General features: G+C 34.2%; 1 protein-coding gene across 1 annotated transcript in view; it reads left to right on the forward strand.

Annotated features, from left to right (window-relative positions):
• LOC149532528 (dihydroorotate dehydrogenase (DUF3598)) overlaps window positions 1-18,719 on the forward strand; it is a 147,153-nt gene extending 128,434 nt beyond the window's left edge. The window contains exons 3-5 of the mRNA XM_089804304.1: window positions 16,223-16,318; window positions 16,753-16,892; window positions 17,745-18,719. Coding sequence (XP_089660430.1) covers window positions 16,223-16,318; window positions 16,753-16,892; window positions 17,745-18,189 — 681 coding nt within the window. The 3' untranslated portion in view covers window positions 18,190-18,719. The remainder of the gene's footprint in view (window positions 1-16,222; window positions 16,319-16,752; window positions 16,893-17,744) is intronic.
• Window positions 18,720-19,636: the final 917 nt, after the last annotated feature.

Here is a 19,636-nt window from a genome sequence, read left to right on the forward strand (position 1 = left end):
TTTGTTTCATGCTCATTTCAATCCACGTTTTGCCCAAAAATGTCCAGATTTGGAGTTTGGAGATCAAATTTTGGCTCAAACATAGGTCGTTTTGGCCTCCGTGTGCATGATTTAATCATTGAACATCATGTTTTTATCAATCGATGCAAAACACGTTGAATGCAAGGGCAGATTGAATCCATGTTTTTGCCAAAAACGAGTTCTTTTTTAGCATTTTGCCAAAAATGACCCATGCATTGGTGATTAAAGGCCACAATTTTGGGCATATCCATCAACAACGGCTCTATATTGCTCATTTCGAATTCATCATTGCAAGGTTGAAGGGGTCAAAGTTTGTTTTGAGAATTTTTCAAAGTTGGAGCTTCTTTCTCCTCCATTTTTGGTTCATTACTCTTCAAGTAAGTTGACATTTTCCATTTTGCTCATTAATTCATGCTTATCTTGCTATTTTCATGCACGTTTTAGCTTGATGTTGTACACTTATCCATAGAGATGCCATGAATAGTTTATTTTTCCTTTAAATATGATTACTTTTGGATTTTTACCAAATTCCAAATTTGAATTTGCACTTTAAAGTAACTTGCCTCTTGATATATTTGAGTCTAAAACCAAAGGTACGTGTTAATTTTGTGCTTGTTTTCGTTGTTTGCTTACTTGCTTGCTTGTTTTTCTTCTTTTGGATGAGGTTGCAAGTTATTTCCCAAGAACTTGAGCACGTTTCACTTCACTCCATTTTCCACCATCTCATGCAAGTGCATCGTTTCATTCCACATCCCATTACATGCCAAGGCACATTGCATCCATTCCTTTCATATGCAAATACACTTTAAGAGCAATTACATGTAACTCCACTTTCCATGTCATGGCACACTGCATCTCATTCTCCACATGCGATTACATGTAATCTAACCCTCCATCCGCATTTACACTCATTTTCATCCTTCGAACCCAATTGCATGTCACATTTACATGTAATCCACTTTACATGTAAAGACATCTGGAGAACCCGTTTTTGGCTAAAGGTCACTTTTATAGTCAAAAATTATCATTTACACGCATTTCCATGTATCCAACATACACTCCTCAAACCTTTACATAAGGACTCATCCTTTACACATGTTTCCATCCTCCCAAGTTGTATTTCAACCTTGCATATGTACACTATCTCTTTTCAAGATCATCATATTAGATCTTTGAAGTACTCTATCCATGTTGTTGATCAAGAATCAACGCTTTTATGGAATTAATACCTTCTGATGATGTGTTCACATTTTGGAATTTTCATGTTGCAGCACAAGAAATGCCCTCATCCACAAAGTCTAAAGGAAAGATGAAGTACCAATTTGACAAAGATTTAACTCATATGACTACATCTTAGGTTTGGTCACCTCTTGATAATGTTTTTGACATAGAGATCGGGCATGTTGACATGGCTGATTTCTTGCAAAGGATTAATATCATTCAACACATGAAATGAGGCGCATCAAGAAATTCGTTTTGGGTTCTGCTTTTTTTATGGCCGCCTTGGAACCAGAATTCGTTTTGGGTTGTGCACAAAGTTTCAGTTAAAAAACGAAGACAATAAAGAATGCAGATGGAAGGTCATCATTAGCCTTGGTCCAAAGGTTATTAAGAAAATCTTTAGAGTTCCTCATAATGCAAAGTGTGTGGATTTGTCTAAAGATATGTCATTAAAGTTGTGGAATGAAAAGAGAGTGGATTATCAAAAGTATGTAAGTGCATATTGATTAAAGTTCAGAAGAAGCAACTTTTCAAGATGGCTTAAAACCATTCATAGGTCAAATTTCAACTCAAAATGCAAGGACTTGATAACTCTTCTCAGCAAGATATGCGGCCTCAAAGATTCCAATGACTTTGAGCATTGGATGTATAAATTCATTTTCCAAATCTTTGATAGTGAAGAACCTATCTTCTGGGGAGAAATTATTAGCACTACTATTTGTGAGCAGTTGCTTAGTGTAGGAACCTTAGCACCATTCTATATGAATTCCTATCTAGTTTACATCGTTGCATCCATGGGATCTTTCTCAGGACTTTCCACTGAAGGGGACCAATTACAAGTTCCTATTTGGGACTACTATGATCAAATCACCTTATCACACAACAAATATCATTTCAAGAGAGTCCAAGATGTCTTCTTTGGATATTTTTGGTGTTTGTTTGATAAAGAGCTGGTAACCAAGCGAGTGTTAGATGAAACTTGGAATAGAGTTAATCAGTTTGGTCTATCTTTCTACAGTTTCCAACTTTCACTTATTTGAGGGTTGGTTATTTCAAAAGAGAACCATATACTCTGCCACGATATGTTACAACTAAGATCATATTCAAAGAATTGACCAGATAGCTTGTAGAAGTACAATATTATCAAAATTCTCAACATAGGCCAGGTTTTGGTATCACTACAGTCAAAACCTTGGTAATTGGTCAATATATGATCAATTCAATTTATAAGGCAAAGAATATGGAGGCAGAACTTCAGCTTATCACATTAAAAAGATTATGTAATGATCCCATCTTTTGGCCTTCACGTTCTCCAAAGTCTAAGTGAAGGATAAGAAGAAATTAAATTAATTTCTTATAAAGTCATTCAATTAAAAATTAAAAGGTGACTTTGTATTTAATTAATTTAATTAATAATTACAAGGGAGTAGCTTCTAGGGTATGTATTAATTATTGGAAAGACGGATGCCTCTCGTGATTTAATTAATTATTGCTAGGGAGGGATTTCTAGAGAATGCATTAATTATTGGAAGGAGGAAGCTTCTAGCTCTTGCAATTAATTAATGTTTTAGTTCCTTCCAGAAGGATGAAGAAAAGAATAAATAGGGCTGAAAGTCTCATTGCTGATCATCGGATGATTATGACCTGCATTTGATAAGAGTTTGGATGTGTGAATCACACTCCCTTCTTTTGGCAATAGAGGACATTCATTCTCTGTTGTAACATTCTAGATGTCATTCCCTTAGGGTTTGGCCTTTGGAATACATCTCTTTGTAATTGATTGCAACATTCTTAGCATTAATATAAGTTCAGCCTTGGTTTAGCTTTTGGGACATTCAAGGGTGCCCATTACAGATTCGAAGTTGGGTTTGATTTTGATTATCGAGGAATACATTCAATGATTAAGAGGACGTTCACTCATGTTCATTGCATGAACGATGTATGGATTGACCAGCGAACAGAACTAGATATTATGAGAATGGATTACTGCAGGCTTACTCTATAGCAAATCATTGATCTTAACATGCTTGAAATTCCATCTAATCTTTAGATTGAGGATGGTGATATTCTTGATCCAGAATACCATCGTGTTGGATTTGATAAGCAATGTCCTTTTCCTATACAGTGGCGACAGAAAGAAGGTATATTCATTTTCGATAGGTTTCAATCTATCTTGGTGAATACCAACAAATGGTTGAAGATCAAAAGTCTCAAGAGAGTGAATCCCAAACTTGTGTTAGATTGTGGAAGTTTTGGACCACCTGGAAGGAAATCTCAACTAGAAATATCAAACAAAGATGGTGCATCTTCTTCCGTTGCAACGCAATCTCCCAAGTTCAAGTTAAAAGGTGGAAAGGGGTCTAAGTCATCTCAAGAAGCCTCACAAGCACCTGTGTAGGCTCAAGAATCTGATGAGGAGGATGTTGAAGAAGAAACTACATCTGAAGAAGAATCTGATGAAGAGGAAGGAGAAGTTATGATCATATCTCCTCTGCAACCAATAAATCAGCAAGGTCCATCTATTTGGGAAACACCTTTGCTTGATGTCGTGGACTATGACATAGATTCATTCTCCATTGTTTTCACATCGACCATCCCTACTTTGAAGATAAATACATTGGCGCTTCCTATCTCCTCAGCAGCACCTCTTATTCTCACAGTTGAGCAATGTGAGAACTTGGGGAATATGTTTGAGGATTTTCCAACATTCACAGAAGGTCATGTTTCCCAACTTGATACTTCAATAACCAATTTTGAAGCATTCATGACAAAGTTTGCTCGACAAACTAAAGCTTGTACAGTTACTAAAAAAATACAATTAGGATTAATGTCGATGGTTGTTACTGCTCCTGAATCAATGGATAAGGGTTTTAGTTTGCTTGCTTGGTTAGGCAAGATTACTATGAAGAGAAGGAAGGTTGTGTTGCCCTCAGATAATTTTCCTATTAAGAAAACCAAGTCTAAATCTTTGAAAGATAAAATTGTTTCAAGGATTGTAGTTGATTCTAATAAAACTAAGTTTGTAGAGGTTCTTGAACCATTGGTAGACAAACCAGTTGAAGACCTTAACCGTTCAGATTACAAGTTCACCAAAATCGAACTTGGTAAACAATCTCGGTTGAATTGTCTACAAGATGCTCATGATGCACCGTCTAATGAATCAAAGAGAAATCACGAGTTGTGGGAGAAAAAGAAACAGCTTAAGCAGCAAGTAGCTCGCCTGAATGAGGTTATTAAACAACAGTCTTCGCAACATACAACCACTACATCTCAGAGATCTCAAGAGAAATGGATCATGGAAGCAATAAAAATTTGGTTTGGAGAAGTTGTTTCTAAAGGAGTTTAGGCCATCACAAATGCGGTCAGAATTCTTGAATCTATCAAAGAGATTGAAGAGATGTTGCATGAATTGATTACATCTTTAAGTCAAAAATTTGATACTCTAAAAGAACTTTTGAATGATTGAGCGCCAAATTTGATTTGGACACCGTGGTCACATGTGATGTTGTTCCATCTTGTGAAATGTTCTATAGATGTCATGGACTCATAGGCTATAAAGAAGAAACATTAAGAAAACTTGTAACAAAGTTGCAAGCAGTCTGATCAAATTGTCAAGCAATAGAGACTGGAATTATGTGCGACTTGGAACAAATGGGATGTCAAGTTCTTAATGAACATGATAACTTGGTTGCAATTGACGAGGTGACTTCGAAATATAGAATCAGGGTCAATGCTGATTTAGATTCCGAAGATTTTGGTTCTCATACAATGAACAAGTTTTCTTTGTACAAATCCTTAGCAAAGCACTTGCAAGATTCTCTCTCAGCAAATTCCAAGGTTATAAAATCAGAATATGCTGATATAGTGAGAATAGAAGCTATATCAAAGACAATGGAGATTTCAAATCTTCCTACAGTGTGTAATGTCATCTTCAAATTGAAGGCACTAAAGAACAATCTTAAAGATTGTTATTTGTTTTCTTTTTCATGTTTGTAGATTGAAGAGGATGTATTAAATGAAAATGTGTAGTTACATGTAATACAATTTACATGTGTAATGACATGTAATCCACTAATTTCTCTTGTTAGTTAGACCGGGTCAAAGTTGGTTGAGTTGCTCCCACTTTTTCCTCCTTTTTTTCAACTCCTTTGCCTATATATGGAGTGCCCCCCTTATTGTAAAATCATCTTTTACTGTATGCAAGAGAGCTTTAGAGAAATTGTGCAAGCATAACTTTGATTCTTTAGTGTTATTTTGAAAGAAAAGTGAATACAAAGAAATAATTGAAGCTGAACTCTGATTGAGTGCAATTGTAACTTGTGCAAGTTGGCAGTTTTGACTGTGATTGCATTTGTTATTTTTGATTCATGTGTTTTTGCATTCTTGATAATTGAGTATAAAGAGTTAGGAAGCAATCTGAGCCAAAGCTTTGACTTGGAGTGGTTGTGGAGATATATAGACTAAGAGCTTTGACTGTAGCTTGTATGTCTTTCTTAATTCACAAAATAGTTAGATTATTTACTTTTGGAAGTCTTTGTGCCCCAATAGTAAAGGTTATTCTTATAGCGTAGATTAAGATCGGAGTTAGAGCCAAACTGGTATGCTTTGAGCTAGCCTTTAAGTTAGTGTTAGTTTATCGATATCATCGTTTACAACTCTAGATAGAAGTGTAGTTTAAGATTTCATCTTGCTCATTACTCGCTCTGCGGGTAAGTGGATTCTTTTTTGAAAGCTAAGAAGAAAGAACATTGGTAATACCCTTTAAAATCTCTCAACTTCTTGCTTACCTTGAGTTGATCCATTGAATGGTGAGAAGGGAGAGCCTTCCCTTTAAGGTAGGAGAGACTCTCACACACTATGGCCGGTCTACCTATTTTGCAACTGGATTTTACCCAAAATTGTCGGTTACAAAATATCCACCCAGCAATCACTACTCCATACAAATATCCAAAAGCATTTAGAGATGAAATAGAAAAAGCTTATAAGGAGTTGTTGGATATGGGGCATATCAGACTTAGTTTGAGTCCATTCGCTTAATCAATAGTGTTGGTCAAAAAGAAAGATGGTACTCTATGCATGTGTATAGATTATCGTGCCCTCAATAAAAAGATTGAAAAAAACAAGTATTTGATCCCCAACATTGATGAATTTTTAGATGAACTACATGATGTTGTATATTTCTCTAAAATTGATTTAAGATCTAAATACCATCAGATAAAACTAAAGGAATATGATATTCATAAAACTGCTTTCCACTGTCGCTATGAATTTTTAGTCATGTTGTTAGGACTAATAAATGCCCCAACAACATTCCAGTCTTGTATGGATCATATTTTTAATAAACAGCTGAGGAAATTTTTGCTAGTTTTCTTTGATGATATACTGATTTACAACAAGACTTGGGAGGAACATTTGTGTCATATTGATGAGATTTTGGGTATAATGGAATCACAATCCCTTTATGCAAAAGCATCTATTTGTGAATTTGGTATGATAGAAATTTTATATTTGGGTCACATGATCAATGCCAAAGTGTGCAGGTACATCAGGAGAAGATTAGAGTGATTTTGGATTGGTCACCTCCATGGAGTCTTTCAGATATAAGAGATTTCTTTGGTTTATGTAGTTATTACAGGAGATTTGTTAGAGGTTTTTCATAGCTTAGTGCACCATTGATAGATCTTACCAAAAAGGGAGCATTCAGGTGGACAGAAGCAGCACAAGGGGTATTTGATAAACTCAAAGAGACAATGAGTTCTTGTCCAGTTATTGCACTTCCAGACTTCAATCAGCCTTTTGTATTAAAATGTGATGCTTCGGGTGAAGGGATAGGAGCAATTTTAATGCAAAAATAAACATCCTATAGCTTATGAAAGTAGGAAGCTCAATAGTGCTGAAAGATTGTATTCAATATATGATAAAGAAATGCTAACAATATTGCATGCATTGCCTAAATTTCGACAGCATTAAGTGGGAAGTAGATTTGTGGTTAGAACTGATCATAACCGTTTAAAATGTTTTTTGAGCCAAAAAGATTTGAATGACAGGTAGGAGAAGTGGATTAGTAAGATCCAAGCCTATGATTTCAAAATTGAATATGTTAAAGGGAAGAACAATGTGGTTGTTGATGTCTTATTTAGGAGACCTGAAATAAATGCTATCTCAGGGATGACAACTGATTGGAAATCTCTATTATTAGTAGAATATGCTAAGAACACTTTTGCATGTGTTTTGGTGGATGGGAATGTAGAGGATGATAGATATAAGATTGTGAATGATATTATTTATTATAAGGATAGAATCTTTCTTGTACCTAGCTCCAAATTGAAATTGCGCATTATGTAGGCAATTCATGATTTACCTTTGGCAAGGCATCCAGGATATTTTAAGACTTACAGGCAAATTTGTGAATGGTTCACTTAGAAAGGGCTTAAGAACAATGTATTAAATTATGTGAAGGAATGCATTACCTGTCAACAGAATAAAGCGAAGCATTCATATCCAACAAGATTACTCCAGCCATTGCCCATTCTTGAACAGAAGTGGGAAAGCATCTCCATGGATTCCATTACTGGTTTACCTCAGACACAAGGTAAAGACTATATTTTTGTTGTGGTTGATAGACTAATAAAATTTGCCCATTTCTTTGCAATCACTATAGAATTCATAGTTGTCCAGATTGCAGAACTCTTTTTTAAGGAGATTTTCCAATTACATGGTTTACCAAAGAATTTAATAAGTGATAGGGATAGTCAATTTCTGAGCATCTTCTGGGAGGAATTATTAAGGTTAATAGGAATAGAATTAAATACAGCACCAGTTACCATCCACAAACAGATGGTCGGATAGAAATTGTGAACAAATGGATTGAAGGTTATCTTCGCAATTATGTTGTTAGACACCAAAAAGCTTGGATTGATGGTTACATTTGGGAGAATATTGCTACAACACGACATATCATATGTCCATTGGTATGACTCCATTCAAGGCCCTATATGGATACGATGCTCTATCATTTCTTGGCCCTGCTTTTGCTCATAGTAATGTACCCAAATCTCAAGATTAGCTTCACATTTGTCAAGACATTTTAAAGGCACTTAAGGAAAACTTACAAACTGCACAGAATCAACAAAAAACTTATGCTGACAAGAAGCGTACAAGACGCAGTTTTGAGGAAGGTGATTTAGTAAACCTCAGATTACAACCCTATCGGCAGTCTTCTCTCAAACGCAGTGGTGCTGAGAAGTTGAAGCCTCACTTCTATAGACCTTATCAAATTGTTAGAAAATTTGGGGCAGGCACGTATGAACTGAATATACAAAAGACAATCACATACATAATGTCTTTCACGTTTCGTGCCTCAAAAAGGCCTGGGGCAAACAAGTAAAAATTTCAGAAGACTTACCACCCTTGGATTCAGAGGGTAAATTGGAAACCATTCCCAACAAATTTTTGGCTATTCATGAAAGACATTTGTGTAATTGGTCCATCGAGGAATATTTGATCCAATGGAGGAATTTGCCAATGGATGATGCTGCATGGGAAGGCGTATAGTGTTACATCCCAAATTTTGACCTAATTTTTAAATTTATTTATAGCCATTAGATTGAATGGATTTTCTTTCATAATCATTTGAAGAGGGTTGTTAAATATATCTATTTTATTCATTATGTTAACTGTTTAATGAAGATGTTCGTTATCCATTATGTGTCATGTGATGTTTAGCAATTGTTGCATTTTGGAATTATGGTTAATAATTAAATTCTTTATCTATCTTAAATGTTATTATGGAATTATTATGGAACTTGTTATTATCGTGGAAATATTGCACGGGTGATTGTAGGAGAAGATGAAGGGGAGAAGCATTGCTAAACGAGATCAACGGAATGGGATACTAGCATAGTCCAATTATTAGGTTGACATGTATGACCTTTAATTGCCTTGGTTAGGACCTAGCGACTTGAACATCAGGATACAATCGATGGACCTGCATGAGCTATTAAATAAACATTTAAAACATTAATTATTTTAATTAAAAATATTACGTACCTCAAATGGTTTTTGATTGATTTTTCCACCACATCATTATAATGTATACCTATGTACGTGCACATAGCGATAGGAATAAAAGTGACACCATAATATTATTTTAATAAATAATATGATGCCACCTCATAAGTACATCTACGTGCAAGTAGATAGATATATATTATAATTAATCTTGATTTATAACCTTCAAATCTATCACCTGATTTCTTTTCATATCATCCGATACTTTGCATATGTCACACAATATCCTGCAATACATCACCCGATAAATATTGCATTTTTCTTTGTAGTGTTTTGCCTTTTTATTTGATATTCTAGTGAATACATGATTAATAATCACATTGAGTTTGTGCTTGAAGATTTATTCCGTGGAAGAGCTGATTATTAGCGTCCAACAAAACTCCATTTTATTTCCAGATCTTACCAGGTTATGTGGTTGTTGTAATGTCCCCACTAGCAAGGACAATAATACCTACAAAACCAATGTTAGAATTTATACAATAATAAAATATATTTCACTATTCTACCCTCTATCCTAACCCAACCTCAAAGACATCTCCACATCGGCATCAATAACCCTCTTGAGGATCCTTGGTTACTTCTTCATCTTCTATGAAGTGCTCCCGTTAAAGTCCTTTCTAGAAGAGACATTCTCTATCCAAGGCCCTTGACACATATGCATAGGTTAACATCTACGCAATATTCCGGCCTTATAACCATATTAAGATCACTCTCTTCCCAAAGGGACTCTCTTGATCTTAAGCTATTAACCACATTACGATCACTCTCTTCCCAAAGGGACTCTCTTGATGTTAAGCTATTAACCATATTAAGATCACTCTCTTCCCTAAAAAGTGACTCTCTTGATCTTAAAACATTAACCATTAAGCCATGTGTGTTATCCATTTAAAATTACAACGTTATATATATATATATATATATATATATATATATATATATATATATATATATATATATATATATATAAACATAATTAAACAAATACAACCCATAAACATACCTTTCTTATCTTCCTCTTTGCTTGGTCCATGTGGCTATATCATTAGTTGGCCCTTCAATGAATTAGTCCTAGATTATCTCAACTCTATATTTTCTTTCTAAAATTCTTCATTTTCTAATTATAAGGAAAGTATAAAATATACCTTTTGTTTCTTCTTTTCCAAGAGTCACAACCTTTCATAATACAAATCCTTTGAAAAGTCACAACAATTCATGGTTATAATCCTTTCAAAAAGTCACAACACTTCATAATTAAAATCCTTTGGAAATGTCTCAATATTTTATAATTACAACATTTTTGAAGAGTCACAACTATTCATAATTATGACCCTTTTGAAGGTCCACATCCTTTCATCATTGTCTTTAACCAATGTAAAGTTCAATGTCCTTTGGTGACCACCCCTTAATATTAGGTTATACCTCTTAATTTTCTTGTCCATTTACAAATTCTCTACACATCCCAAGATGTCATTGACCTTATCCCCTAAAATTTCGGCCTTTCTATTTTGAGTTGGTCTTTACTATTTATTTGTTCACCCCTCTCCCTAATTATATACTTTTCTATTCTTTTCCAAGGAAATGGGAATTAATAAGCGAATGATCATACTTTTCAACTCGTGCTTTCTCCATAAATAAATCAGTTGGAGTAAAGATGCGTCAATTTAGTGCATTTTTCCCTTTGTGAATATACATTTTCATATATTATTTTCTATGCCTCCCCAACATTATTGTTTGGCTTATTTTATACCCCAACCTTTTAAGGGCCGCAAAATATATGCGTCCCTTTGCAAATGTTGATATGGATATTTTTTATTAAATCTTATTTTATTATTAGTTATACTCATTTATAGCATGGGTATAATTTATTTGGTTATTTAATTTATATTTTCCTTTAATATTCATTTAATCAATGTTTAGAGTTTATATAATCATATTATTTATATATGATATAGTTGTATCTATTTATAAAATAATTAATTACAGATATTCGAGATATCATTTTATTTTTTAATTGATTACGTAATTATCTCAATACTAGAGGGGAATATTACAATTGTCCATATCCCAAGCATTGCAATATGTTTTCTTATCAGATATTACTGCATTCTGAATATTATAGCAGTAAGATTGTATTCCAGATTATGACACAAATCATCTTTGCTTAAATATCATCGACTAGACCCTCCCTAGGATAGAACTATTTATGGGGAATAAAAGCCAAGTATCCATGACTTGATATCATATTTTATTTATGCCACTGAAAGTCAGAATCAATGATATTTATTTTGCAAGTCTTAAAGATTACATTTCTCAGTTCACAGATTGTGATACGCTGGAAATATATAATATTCATATATCAGTTGAGGATCAACAAACAGAGTCGATTGCTCTGAGATTCGAGCACCTGGGACTCACCGGCTATATAGCCATGGAAAAGGTGAAGAGGTGAGATGGAATTTGCAATAACATGAAAATAAAAGTCAGACATGTCATAACAAATCTAAATTAATTTCATTTAATAGCTCATGTTTGTTCATACTGTTGTTCCCCTGTTGTCAAGTTGAGCGGTGGTGATCAGGTCATTGAACCCATCAAAAAACTTTGGCCAAGGCCATTCAAGGCATGTTTGCCATCTATGATCACTTGATGTCAGTAGAGCCAGTTATTCAGACATGTCCGTCCATAACTGTGCAGACATTCTAAACACCAAAATGCTCAGGGGGCTAGACTAAAAGTATCCCATGCCTAATCTCGGGGTAGGGAGGGCCTTTCTATTCAATAGATTGTGTGGGGATAAATATGGCCCGAGGTTGGGAGGTTAAGCCTAACCCAATGCTTCTCCTCATACCGAAAATCAAGGCTTGCACAACCAATTAAAGACTCATCGGATACTTCTTGTATGTTCTTCCTTCTTTTTCATGTTATGCATTTACTTTACTTATATGCATGGAAAGATAGTAAATCGTTATTTCTGTTATATCAATTATTACAGTTATTTCAATTAAACGTTATCGTAGTTATTTCAGTTAATCATTATTACAGTTATTACAGTTGATCATTGTTATAGTTATTTTAGTTGAGTTTTGTTATCTCAGTTAATCATTGGTAGTTAAAAGCAGTTAATGTTTCATGAAAAGTAATTCAATATATTTTGTTCAATAAATAGTTAAGGAGAACTCTTTCTAGATCACCTTTATTTTGTTATGAAAATCTGTTTGTTACACACAACTGCTCCAGCATTTACACTTGCAGTTGCTTGTGGGCAAGTAACAAGAGGGAGGGGAGATTTGTAATGACCCTCCAAAGCTATCTTATAAAGATAGATAAATAAAATATAATATATTAATTATTTTATACTAGTTTCATGTTTCACAATTTTGAACTAATATAACTTAATTAATAATTAAAGCTTGAAATAACATTTCATTAAGAATTTGATTTGATTAATTGTTATTGGATCTATTAAACCTTTCAATTATCGGTTCTGGAAGTTCAGGAGATTATCACCCTATTTCTCCAATTCAAATAAGGTGTCATAGGCATTTTCCAGAACAGGCTTGGTTGAAAAGGATTTCCAATTTGCAAATAGAGAAGTTAAAACTTGATTTTGTTTTGTCAGAGAATTACGATATCTCTGGCCTAGTGGAGACAGGAAATGTATACAAATTGAATAGTTTGAGCATCGAATACTACAAGAAGTTTTCCTTTTGTCAGTAATCGTGGATTCTAACCAAGTGGAGAATTAGTGTGGAGCATCCATTAATATTTCTACTGATTCATGGCAAGTTGTTATATGTATCCTGTGGATGATCATTGGTATCAAGAGTAGAAGTCAAGATTCATTTGTCTGAACTGACGTCCATCTATATGGGCATCCAGTCAATTGTCAGAAAAGAAGAAAACACTACCATCGGAAGAGATCCAAAATATTATTGTTTTTGTAGCGGAAGTCAGAAGCAATTGACTGAGAATTCTTGAACAGGCGTTTGTTTGAATTTCCATATACAGGCGGGTCAACCATTGTCTGCAGTAGATCATAGCCATCATGGACAGCAATTAGACCTACTCGATCAAGCATGGCTAAAGACTGATCATTTGTGGCTAACGTGTTATAAGTAACAGATGCAATGCTACAGCACCCTTTTATCCTATAATTATTTGTGAAGAAATAATAGTAATATTTTCCGATATATAAACCCCAGGTGTACTTCTCTGAATTATAATATTTTTCAGTATTTTGTACATGCGTATTCACAATTCAACTGAAAAATTAGATCAATATTTAGAATCTACAGTGGCAATTGGAATGATTAACGAGATATGCATTCCGAATTCATAAGTGTGTTTGGTATAATTCTTAGAATTTACACTCAGAAATACTATTAGAAGGCAGGAATTTTACAATGTATAAGAAGAATGAATTTATTGTCAACAAAAGAAAAGAAAGAGAAACCTTTCAAAAAGCATATTTACCTCTTAAATCGTGCTTGAGATCAATAACGAACTCTTCCCAATCCTTTGTAGACACTTCTAAGTCTAGATACACCAAAAGTAGTTACAGACCTATTTTTGCTCAATCTTCTTCCTGTTCTCCCTACATTGTAACTTAATATTGGCTCAAAACTGTCTTTTTTCCCCCTTTTGCTTGAAAATGAAATGGACATTAATATAGGGAAGAGGAGGAAATCATGTCATTAAAAATCAACTTGCTACATTTTTGTTTTTTTTCTAAAAAACTATTTTCCTACAGCCATGCCATTGAGTCTTTGGCTCAGGACTTTCCTAGACTTGGCAAGTCTGATGAGTCCAAGACAAGTGTAGCAAGATTCATCCGTTGAGTTTCCTAGACTTGGAAGGGTGGCTTGCCTTAGACTCAACAAGTCTAGTGAGTCTTTGTGAGTCTGATAATAAATCTGTTACAGCTACAGAATAATTTTTAGTAGCCACTCTGTTGTTTCTATTGAACAACTTTTGTAGTACTTAAAAACTTCTGCAGATCAACTTTTGCAACAATAAGAAGATTACTGTGAACAAATTCTGCAGCAAGGACAAGACTACTCTTAAATGATTTTCTTAGAATTAGTAAGACTTGAGGAATAGCTTCTGCGGCAATAACAAGATTATTGTGAAACAACTTTTCTAGCAAAACAATTTCTAGAGCAACTGCGTGGCTGCTAACTTGCTAAGGAACAACCTTCACACCTTGCCGTCTTCATACAGTTTTCTTTGTTATGGCGCCTTTAGAAGCCTTAAATTTGAGCTGTTAGTGTGTGGGAAGTACTCACTGAATATATCCTTCAAAGGGAAGGATGGCAAAGTTCTTAAAAACATGCTAACTATGCACCATTGTTGTTGCTATGCCAAACAAATTTGGCAAGTATACATATGTTTTGTAGAAAAATAGCAAGCATTCATAACATTAACCAGATATTTAATCATTTGGAAGTGAGCATACAGCATTCTATCTTCCCTAAGCTTCTATGATCCTCAATTTATTTGCTCAACACTTAGGGACTAGATAGGAGATGAATCATAGAATACTTGACTAGAAAATCAATCTGTGAAACATTCCTTGCATACCATTTGGACCACTTGTGACCAGAAAAAGAGAGAAAGAGGATAGAGCTGCATGTCAGATTGGTATGGCGGGTTTAGCACAACTCCAAAACTCAGCCTTATTGTATAGTCTAGCTGGGACTCCCTATTAAGTTGGTGTTTTAATTTTCATTCAGTATCCGTGTCTGATTTGGAAGAGCTGGGTTTATACATCTATATTTGTCCATTCAAGAGAACCCAACTGATGTGAGTTGATATTTTGTCAGCCATATGGGATCTCAAGCTTATGGAAGCTTTAAGAGTTGAAGATTATTAATGAGGGTAACTCCTCTCTCATCATAGATCTTGAAAAATCCTAATCTTTCTTAAAAAACAATGACAAATCTTTCTTAAAAAACAATGACAAATCTAGTCATATCCTAGGAGCCGAAGTAATATATTGATGATTGGTTTCCAATAAATTAAAAGAAATTATACAGAACAGTAAATCCACACGCACCCTAGGGTTTGACATAAATTGGTCACTATTCTTTCCAACTTTGGATCAATTCAAACAAGTGGATATATAAAATTTGCTCTCACGTTAGGATAAAAACTGCTTGACAACTAACTTGTGGAATTGCCTCAGATGTAAAAACTCATGGACAATGCACAAGAAAGCGGGTACCACCTCAAGTGCAGATTATATATGATCAATTGTCAAATTGTTTAATACTAAGGATTAGAATTTTGAATATAATACAGTGCCTGATCCTGGTGGAAATTTATGTCTTCTCGTAGTTAACTACTCAGACCACCATACAGCGACAGAAAAGAGGTTCAATACAAGCCAAAACATGTTCCTCCTTAAAAGTCTCCGATACAATCTTTAAAAGCAGTTCTAGATGCTGCCTAAAACTGCCATCAATGACATATCACTAACAATTGACCGGTGCCACAATTTTTATAGAAGTGGAAAAAGGAATGGCTTAATGGCTGCCCAACTGTCATATAGCATTCTGAGCTGATCCTAACTACTATAAAAGAGAATGATGTTTATAAACTTAAGAATCTGGTTTCATTCATTCAAATTTTCTCTAGCATTATGCGTACAACCATTCGATTATCTCTCACATTATTTACTACAATCTGCATCTGTTGACATTATCACCATGACAACAATAATACCAAAGTCTTCTAATGTGAGTTTAGATGTGGTAACCTACAAGAATCAGAGGCTTCTCTTGTACCTTATAACATCTAGATTCAAAAAGTGACAAAGCTAATTTACTTGCATGATTATGAATTTCTACATAAAACTTATTTGAAATTAAATTTTATATAATTAGTATTTACTGTTCATTTTTTGTGACAGGATGGTTCCTACTCTAGAGGCCCTTTAGTGTTGGATGTGAAAGGATCAGCAGATGACTCGAAGTACTATATTTCTCCAACATACAAGATTGAGCAGGTAAACATCTTTCTTAGAAATATATCCAAGACATTGTTGAATAACCTTGTTTTTTTCGAACTTCCCCATATTCAGCCTTTAACGTGATAGTAAATTTTGTGTATGGCTTTCTTTAAATGCAAGGTATTTTGAACAATTTATGCTGTTTGTATTTGGGGAATCTGTTTATTATGTAGATTAATTCATTATAAGATACTATTTCAAGTAGAAAATGAAAATACGTATTTCATGCATCTAAATATTGCATCCTAGCCTCAAGGTATATGTAAAGCTTTAGATTCAAGATTATTCAAATATCTTATTGTAGACTAGCAAAATTTAGATACAGAACTTATATGATTTTCAAATTTCATATTATCGTACTGTGACAGTTTTCTAAAATTGTTGTCTGCATCAAATATTTACTTTCACATAATCTATTCTTTCTCGATCAGTGTCTGGTCAGAGGATGCCACAAAAGATTGCGTCTTGTGCACACTATTGCCTTGAAGGAAGGAGGTGCTGAAATAGACGTGTTAAGACTAGCTGTTTATGAGGAAGAGTGGATGGGGCCAAGCCACTCAGAATTAGCAAGGTGCATGTCTTGATTCAGAAATGCAGAGGAAATTATAGGATAGATGCATTTATCTAGTTACTTCTCTCTTAAAAAATTTATTATATTCTAGTCTGAATAATGTTCTAACAATACCAAAACCAAAATGGATTGGCTAACAAGATGCATTTCTACAAATATTATGAAAGTGGTAGTGAAACAAGCCTAGTTATGGGATTGCTCCATCAACTGTAACATGGCAGTATAGATGAGAAAACATAGTTATACTTTTAAGCAACAGATATATAAATAGAGTTCTGCAAAGATGTGACCTTGGAGGTCCACATGACATCTTGGACACACTGGGAACTTGTGGACTTTGAGGAGATGCTCCATTTTTCATAATTTTTCAAGACTGGAGATCCTGCTTCATTTGGTGCATAAAAATATAAAAAGGTAATTTTTTAAGAGAAAATTACCCAAAAGCCCCTAAAAAGATAAAGGGGGAGGATTGTCATTGCACTTTCATCATGTTGTATTTGTCTTCCAAAATATCAGCTACTTTTAGTTCAAGTTATTTTAATTCCTGTCTGTCCTCAAAATTTTAAAAAAAAATTTTGCCATTCCTTAAAATATGTCCCCACGTCCCCTCTCCCTGGAACTTAGAGAAAGACATCATAGGAGCAATTACATGATATAGATCAAAATTGGAATTCCCCAAGAGAAGTTAAACCTTAGCCAAAATTATATTGGATTAAAATGCACGGTGAGGTTTACTGGTTAATTCAATTTAACCTTTCTTGCTTGGTCTACAAGTCTCATAATCAAACTCGAAAATGTGGCTTTTTTATGTAATTCACATGATTTCTTCTCTCATATATCATTTTCTGGCAGTGAAACAGAGGAAAGCTCATTAGATCCCATTTCAAATGAGAAAAGGATTTCACCCACAGAGCTTGTGGGGTTATGGAAGGTGTTTGAAATAAGTGCTACTGCTATCCTAGATGATTTGGAAGAAGGAACATCTGAAGTGAGACCTTCATATGTGTACTTGTGTATGGAAACTTTGAAGAGGAGGAGTCTTCCTGAATTTCCTGTGCATTTTGTTGATGCTGATGCCTTAGATTTGCAGGATGTCACGGTTCTGTGGTTGCCTGGTGGCATTACAGCTTATGTTGACACAAAGGAAGATGGCATGTTGACCATTGGTGTTGGATGGTATTCTAATGATGGCACAAACCTTGTGATGGAGAGGGAGTATAGTGATGAAGGGAAACTACTTGAGGTTCGTTCCAAATCTGAAATCAAGAGAAGATGGACAGATGGTTCTGTGCAGTAAGCTTCAACTTCATACCTCAACCAAAAGCCACGTTGGCAAAAAAGGAGAAGACTTCCATGTTGCTGAAATGTGTGGAATACAACTATAAAGATGATGTTATTTTACTGGACTGAGGTTGATATATGATACCTGCAATGGTTACAAATGCTTGATATTCAAAATTCATTTCATTGATCTTGAATATTCATAATCTGCCCGTGGTTTGGAATAAAGCATATTATTACTTGTGGGGTAGTACTAGAGAACCTATAGCTCGAGCTTCATTTCAGATTACCATGTAGATGGACTGATATTACCACCTTTTTACTGCAGTTGCTGATTTCTTTTAAAGAAGATTACAGATTTTGATGAATAATACCCTGGTAGAGCCAAGAATGCAAGCATGGATGACAAAACAGGATGATAGATTACAAGATCTTGTTTCCAAGATACAGTATTGACAATTATACCGTTTCATTGATATTTTTGTTTGTGTGGACATATTCTAGCTTTCTAGTTATAAGAAAAACTCTATAGTGTTTATTGCTTTAGGTGTGAAAGTGCATCAATCTAGAATGGGCAATCTTCTATGTCACAAATTAATCAACATGGTAATAAATGAAATGGACCTTTTTATGGGTTTTTATTAACAATCTCACTGCAATAATGTGGTCAGATATTCTTCAAACACATGTTCTCACTAGTTATATTGTTGTCTGGATAAATTTATTACTTGCAGACTTCTTTGCATGGGTTTATTTATTTAACTTCTATTTAAGTTTTTGCCGAAAGATGTGAAAACTTTTCATGTCACAAAATAATTAGCTAGGCACAAAATTACAGAGACTCTGTGCATCAATCTCATAGCCTAATCTTCTCCTTTCCTTATTGTTTGTTTTTTTTCCTTAAAACCAGTTATCTTTATTTATTAGGAAATTGTAATATTTATTCTAATTTTTTCATATTAAATTGAGTTAAATAATTTGAAACTAATGCAAAATTAAAATTAAAATCATGATTGAATCATATAAATCACATAATGTGATAGCTATTTTAATAGCCATTTAAGTTTCTAAGGACGTTAAAATAGTTTCTTATAAGTTTAAATGAAAATTTGCTCTTCTGAGTCTACAAATATTTTAAAGAACAATGATGAATATTGTATCAAATTAGTATAATTTCATAACAATATGGACTGAAAATGGAAATTGTATGGCATTCATATATCTCTTTTAATGGTGAAATTCACACACGTCAATGTAGCCTTGGGCCCATTTTGACAAAATGCCTTAATACAATTTATGTCGCACCTTTTTACACCAAGTTTGGCTCCTTTGATCCTCATCCACCCTCGTCTACTTCCATTTTTATGCATTTTCACTATGCCTATCCCATCTATAGCTCTTCCCACATGGTTGCATCATTTATTAGCCCAAAATCCCATGCATCCATTCTTAATCTTAAGATA

This window comes from Cupressus sempervirens, chromosome 10 (assembly GCF_028749045.1).
Source record: "Cupressus sempervirens isolate cs-2001-9-10 chromosome 10, ASM2874904v1, whole genome shotgun sequence".
NCBI classification, from domain to species: domain Eukaryota; kingdom Viridiplantae; phylum Streptophyta; class Pinopsida; order Cupressales; family Cupressaceae; genus Cupressus; species Cupressus sempervirens.